The sequence below is a fragment of the Emydura macquarii genome, unplaced genomic scaffold (assembly GCF_026122565.2).
Source record: "Emydura macquarii macquarii isolate MOO-44397 ecotype Brisbane River unplaced genomic scaffold, CSIRO-AGI_Emac_v2 contig_2473, whole genome shotgun sequence".
Taxonomy (NCBI): Eukaryota; Metazoa; Chordata; order Testudines; family Chelidae; genus Emydura; species Emydura macquarii.
In genome coordinates, this window is record NW_027132610.1 from 42421549 (window position 1) to 42428296 (window position 6748).

The 6748-nt window shown below is 43.0% G+C and overlaps 1 protein-coding gene across 1 annotated transcript; it reads right to left on the reverse strand.

Annotated features, from left to right (window-relative positions):
* Window positions 1–763: 763 nt before the first annotated feature.
* LOC137162890 (protein p13 MTCP-1-like) lies at window positions 764–1930 on the reverse strand. The gene is made up of 3 exons (XM_067562788.1): window positions 1802–1930; window positions 1495–1680; window positions 764–903 (listed from the first exon to the last, which is right to left on the reverse strand). The coding sequence occupies exons 1-3, from the start codon at window positions 1892–1894 to the stop codon at window positions 859–861; spliced, it is 324 nt and encodes a 107-aa protein (XP_067418889.1). The 5' UTR covers window positions 1895–1930; the 3' UTR covers window positions 764–858.
* Between the last annotated feature and the right edge of the window lie 4818 nt (window positions 1931–6748).

The window sequence follows — 6748 nt, forward strand, 5'->3', positions numbered from 1 at the left end:
CGATTTGATGTGATGTGCAGATGCATTTTTATTCAGAAGTGGTGCACACACAGCTGTACACATATGGCACATGTGTATTTGATTTTGTATGCGCTACTCTACCAGCTGCAACCAGATTCTTGAGATGACTGCCCCACACCAACATTATTGCAGAGGGAGACAGAAAGAGAGTGTTCTGGTCTACTCTAGAGAACGCTGATGTTGTAACACACTGTACACGCCCACCCACAAGACTGCTGCCAGTGATGTGCAGGCATTCACACTACCAGTGTGATTGCATTTGCAAGCTCACCCCTGTGTTATCCATCAGTCTCACTGGTTCACTTACACTAGCTCACCTGCTGTCTAGATTAGCCACTGCTGTACCAGCTCAGTTGATCATCCCACTTCTATCCCACAAAGGTAGCTCACCCTTAAAAGATCTGTCAAGCTCACCTCAACAGTCAAAACACAGGTGCAAAAGAAGCAGGGACTGTCCTTTGCAGTTATCTGCTCTGGTTCCCACCCTGGATTCCCTCCAAACAATGAACAAGACATCTAAACAAGCAATAAAAACATCAACATTTTATGTATAACCCAAAAAAACCCTTTAATTTTGTAGTCAGTGGAATAAATTACTACATCTTCATTTTTAGAAAGGTTGTTATATTTTGATAAAGATTTTATAATACAAGAGGCTTAAATTAATAATGCATTACTGAATGTTTAAACAGAGCCACATGAACAAGGACAAAAGGAAGATCCTTTTGTTTTTTTTTTTTTTTTAAAGAAAAAATGAGAAGTATGTATTTAAAGTCCTCAAACCAGGCCTGCTCCCAAGAAGGGCTGCCAGCCTCAGGTATTTACTTTGCTATGGCCTCATCTGTCGAGTTGGCGGAGAAGTATCTCTGAGACACCAGAAACCTAAGAGAGAGAAAGAGGGAGGTGGGGGAAATGTAGTAAGATGTGTAATAGACCATCAAGGTGGTCTAACACAACTGCCAGGTCAGCAGGGAGGGAAAATGGCTAAGAAGAAGGGTTCAATGAGCTAGGCCCCCATCCTCAGTGTGCTCTGGGTAGATTAACCATTGTGCCTGCAAGGAAACCCACTGACTTCAACAAGCCTTGCGACTGCCCATGTGGCGCTCACTGCATGACAGGAACTCACTGCTGCTTGTTAAACCACCTGATGGCAGGTAGGAGACACATGCAGACAGATCAATGAGAGTTTGGAATAGGCTGACTGGGGCAGGATGGGTGCGGGAGGGCACAAGCTCTGAACAGATCCAAGCATGAGGGGAAAGCAGAAGGCTTAGGCTGGGAGGATTTCTTCTCTGGTGGTATTAGGGAACTTTTTGCTATTAAACCAGATCCAAGAGGGGTGACAATTGTTGGGAGAGGGGCTGAAGAAACAGCCTTAGCTTACAGGGAAACTAGTGAGACAACTGCACTCATGGCATTATTCCTGGTATTATGCTCTAGCTCCCCAGCCGCCCCAGGGGACCTTTAACTTACCATCTGATGGCTCTCCAGCCACCATTCATCGTCTCCTATCCCCCCAGCAGCACGGTAGAGCCCACGAGGGCACCACTGCCACAGGTGGGGTAGAGGTGAGAGGGGGAATTGACTCCGGGTACAGGAGTCCCCCAGGGGGACCTGCTCAGCCCGCACCCTGGCCCGCAGGACGCCTGTCTCCGGATCCTAGGAAGCAATAGAAGAGAGAAAGAAACCGCTAGGACAACTGGAAAGCAAAGACCCACAAAACACACAAAAATAACCTCCAGGGCGGTAAATAACCTGCAGGGCAGAGCTGCTGACTTACTTTCCTGAGCACAGCCACCCACACGTGGCCCTGCTCATCATGGTATACGCCTGGGCGCCAGGCCCACAGCCGGATGGGGAGACTAGCCTGCATGCCTGCCTTCCCCAAGGTGTGAGGGTGTTTCCCCACCCAGATACACCTGCTCACACCCTCAGGCAGGGCACAAATCAAGAAGCACCAGCCATTAGACTAAACCATTGGGACCAGCCACTTTGGGGGTATACACAAACCGAATCTGCTCTATTATCACATATAAGCGTAGCACGGGGCTGTCTCTGTGCAACACGTTGGGGTATAGGGGTTGCCAACGCCGTGAGACAAGACCACACGGTACAAAAATCCAACAAACTTTAATGCAGCCACCTCCACTCCCTCCCCCGACCCCCAGCAGTGGATGCTTCCCCTGGAGCAGGCCACAGGTGACTCCACCCCTTCCTTTCAGATTCCCTTCTCCCCCAAACTCCACCCACTGCAACCCAGCTACTGACAGGGAGAGACTGCTGTGATATAACATGCATTGCTATGCTGCAATGGGTAATCACGGTTAATAAGTGTAATTGTTGTCATGTGGCAAGGTTTATTATATTCTAGGTGTGTGGTTTAGCCTTTTCTTGAAGTGTGTCTTTTACAGAAAGCTGGGGGAAATGCTAGAGCTGTGTATTTCCACCCAGTCTCTTTAAATGTGGGGACTTTGCTCCAAGTACAGCAGCCTAGTTCTGGGGGAAGGAAGCAAGCAGTGCATTGCTCTGGTTTGAGCTCTCTGTAATGCTTCCCTAGTGGTGAACTATGTTTTCTTTATTCTTACAGCTATTGAAACCCTTTGAAGTTAAAATATAATTGTTGTAACCATTTGTAGTGATGGCATACGGTTTAAAGAGCAATCTCAGGATTAATAGTCCCAGCTGCTGGGCTTTTGTACACAGTTGTACAGCATGTGATTGCAAAGAGAAATACATTGACTGATTCTGGTACCCTGAAAAATGGTTATTACATAAAGTGAAAACTAAGGAAATGTAAAGACCTGTATTTTTGTTTAGAACTGAAGCTTAGTAATGCTTCTGAACTAAACCTTTAGGAAATATGCTGTGATTTTTCAAGGCAACTAATTTAGGCCCTGATCCTGCTAAAGAATTCTGCAGCTCACTGATTTTAATAGGGCTCTACGTGGGCATGGGGTTTTACTCATATGGTTCATCTTGCTGGAAGAGGGCTTTAAACAGTAACTTTGTATAATGGTGAAGCCATCGTTTATTTAATTTTGTTTAATTTGTTTTTGTTTTTTGTTTTGTTTTTTTAATTTAAGCGCTTGTTTAATTTTATTTTATATCTCTAGTTCAGATCACCTAGAATTTCTGCTATTGTGGTTAACTAAACAAAGTCATTCTTTGCTGCTGGGGTTTGAACTCCCTAGAGTGCTTTCCCTGTGAGCTGTCTTGTATTGAATTTGCTAGTGTATTAATAAAATTCACCTGATTAGACAAGACCCTGGTGGCTGCTGTGTAACTCTGTGCCACAACTGTGGGATAAATACCCACAATGGAGTGCTCCTATAACACCTAATGGCTGATAATATACACAGAGCATTGGTGTGCTTGAAACAAGAGGCTTTTTACAGCCATTTACAGTAGTGCAGTCTGATTTATGCAATTTTCTAATAGAGAGAGGTCATCTGGCTCATTCTCTGCCATGGCCTCAGTGCTTGAATTACACCTGCTATTCTGACTTCCTCCTGTGACACCGTAATCCCAGTTTTCAAGTGTAATAGCTTTAACTCTTAGGACAATATCATATTCCAAGTGGCTACTCAACGAGGAAAAAAAGTGTGGGGTTTTGGGATGAGTTAATCCTGACATAATCTGCCTTTTTATCATTATACTTCTACAGTATGTCTCAAACCACTTTACAAAGAAGTCAGTATTATCCCTGTTTTACAGATGGGGAAACAGAGGCACAGAGCGCAATGATTTGTTGAAGATCACCCAACAGGCTAGTGTTAAAGCTGTGAATAGAACCCAGGTCTCCTGAGTCCTAGTGGAGTGCTCTAGCCACTAGGTCACACTGCTTTCCTATCCTATATTCTTCTGGTGGCTAGTCTCCATCTACTGTTCAATCCTGATTGCTCTTTCAGCCTGGAGGGGGAGGGAGATTTTGCTGAGATTGGGCAGAATGGCAGGCACAGAGCAGCATGGAGACAAGTGGCAGGGAATGTTGTTCTCAGTAAATTCCTTCCCTTATCCCTAGTTGAATATCAGATGTATTATATATTGTCATAAAACTACTATGACTTTGTTTTCTGTGTAACTCACCTTTAGACTTTTAAGATTCAGCTTGCTTGAGGAGACAGTAGCTGTTTTGTTCTCATAATTGCTCAGAGGTGCCAAACTCGTGTTGAGAGGGGTCAAATTTCATGTTAAATTATGGTCCTTGGGCCAGGGTGTAAATTTAGGAGTACATATGCTCCAGCACAGCAATCTCCCACTGATGTCACTGGGGGGTTCATAATCAACCCAGTGGGAAAAGAAGCTGCCCTGTAGGGTCACTGCTATCTCTGCTCTTTGCTTGTATTCTTTCCTTCTTCTATCCTTCCTTTCTCTTTCTCTCTACTTCTGTCTCCTCTTTTCACAGCATTTCCTTCTCTGAAGCAGCTCCCAATTCCCACCTCCCTGTGGGCCAGGCCCCTAACCTCTTCCCCATTGCACCTGCTAAACTGATCAGCACAAAAATGGTTAATGTCAACACTGAACTGTCATCAGGGATTTTAGTCCTGACGTCCCAATGAAATTAATAGGGCAGGGGGGAGTTCACACTTCCGTCCCTGTTTCAGAATGGCTACACGTTCAGTCAGACATCGCTGCATCAGTTATGAAACTCAGTTCACATTTGGAAGCGTTTATTTGAAACCATCAGGACTAGGAACTTATTTTTTTATAAAATGAAATGAAAGCAGAGATTCTAGGCACTCTGAATATCCTGGAGGCCATATAAACATATCAATGTGCCAGATGTGGTCGACAGGGTTGACATCCCTGGTAGGCAGATAGAGGAGAAGCGCACACTGTGCTTTTTCCTTGGGACTTGACTTTTCTTTTTTGTTAGTTTCCTTATTTTAACACTAAAATTTAGTCATTCAGACTGAATACATGTGTATGGAAAAACACAGCAGCAGAGCACTTGTCTGTTTGAGAAGGAGATTGGCATTAAAGTGGGGAGGAAGGTGAGGAGAAAAGAGGCAGGATGCAAATCTGTTATATAATTCATGTTCATACCACATTTAACATGTTCTAAGTGTTAATAGGAAAGTTTGGCTCCAGTCCCTCAAATAACACAAGTTGCTTTAGAGGTGACAGAATGTCTAAATTTCTACATTTGGATGATCAAATTGATGCTTACAAAAATTAATATATACTTATTCCCTTACTCAGTGTCTCAGTATCCCATATGAGGAATATGGCTATTGTATGAAGATGCCTAAATCTAAAAATTGGTCCTTAATTCCCCTTCAGATTTTCTGGTCAGGAGATTGCTTTTAAAGGTATTAAGCGGACACAGGTGGTACCATAAAGCAAAGTGCCTGTACATGGAACATCTGCTACAGGTTCTCCAGTTCCTGTTATCTTTACAACAAAGCTTGATCTTTTAACCCCTTCGCCACTGCCCTGCCACTCCAGCATTTGTGCTTCTATATTGTACACCATTTTACCTTTGATGTTTGAATGAAGTCACAGAGGAACCCTGTGATGTGACTGGCACATGGTGTAGTGGTTGAGCTGCAAAGTGGTTAACAGTCTGCTTGGAGGAGGAAGAAGAGTGTTGTGCAGGTGTTCTCAAAGTTCTTGCAGACAAACTGCTTCCAGAATACCCCAAAGTGAACAGTATGAGTGTCAAAGGTTGGCTTGCTGTGATTCATTTTCTTCTTATAAAGCTGGCTAAAGAGCCTTTTACTCTGTCTGTGTAAAAAAATCTACCCATCAGATACCATCTTTTGCATTGGGGAACAAGGAGTAGCTTTGAAGTGGCAAATTAAATCCCAGCTCAACTGTATTAAAAAAAAAAAACTGGTTTCCAAATGTTTGTTTTCTGCCTAATGGTAGGTGACTTTGTTTCCTTTCCCTCTCTCTCTGTAATCACAGACAGAGGAACTTTCACTAAAAACACCCAAAACTCACTTGATTTCAGGTTTGTTATAAACTGGAGACTTGGCCTAGATTTGGTGAAAGGTTCGTGTATCTTTGCAATGAGCCTGATTTTTTTCCCCATGTCAAAGGCACATAAAACTTGTAGCTCCAAATGATTTCAATACAAAACCAGGAAAAATGCAGTAGATTTAAAATTAGTTTCTCAGTGAGTGTTTGAATTTGATTAAACTCCAAAAGAGAGGACTGAGAAGGCACCAGAAGCGAAATAAAAGAAAGATGCCTCAGTGGAAGTCACAGTTTACTCTAGTGCTCTGCATCTGTATGAGAGTTTGCATTAGTATAGTTCTAGTGGTTGCTTAAATCCCACTATGGACAAGGTCTTGTGTCCAGTCCTAAAGTTTATGAAGGATCTAATTCTCAGGGACCTCATCCCACTCACTTACACTTGTGCTAAGTGAGTGTATAATATTACCATTCTGATTCAGTAGAGTCTTGCACCTACTTGGGCAGTCATTTATCCATGAGAAAAAGATACAAGCATGTCTGAAATTTCCAAGAAAAATAATCCCTCTAAGAGCCCTTTGGATGCTCGATTTAGTGTCCCTTATTTATTTCTTTGTCAGAAAATATGATCTAGGGGTGACTTTGTTCACCTACAGTATGTCCAAAGGTATGGCCCCTATGAGAGTTCTCAAGCTGCAAAAAAAAAGTTGGAGTGCTGTAGTGGGTTTGGGGTAGAAAAACAAATGAGTGGATATCCCAGAAAGGCTTTGTTAATCTATTTTATATTTATATATTTAGTTCTCCCTGT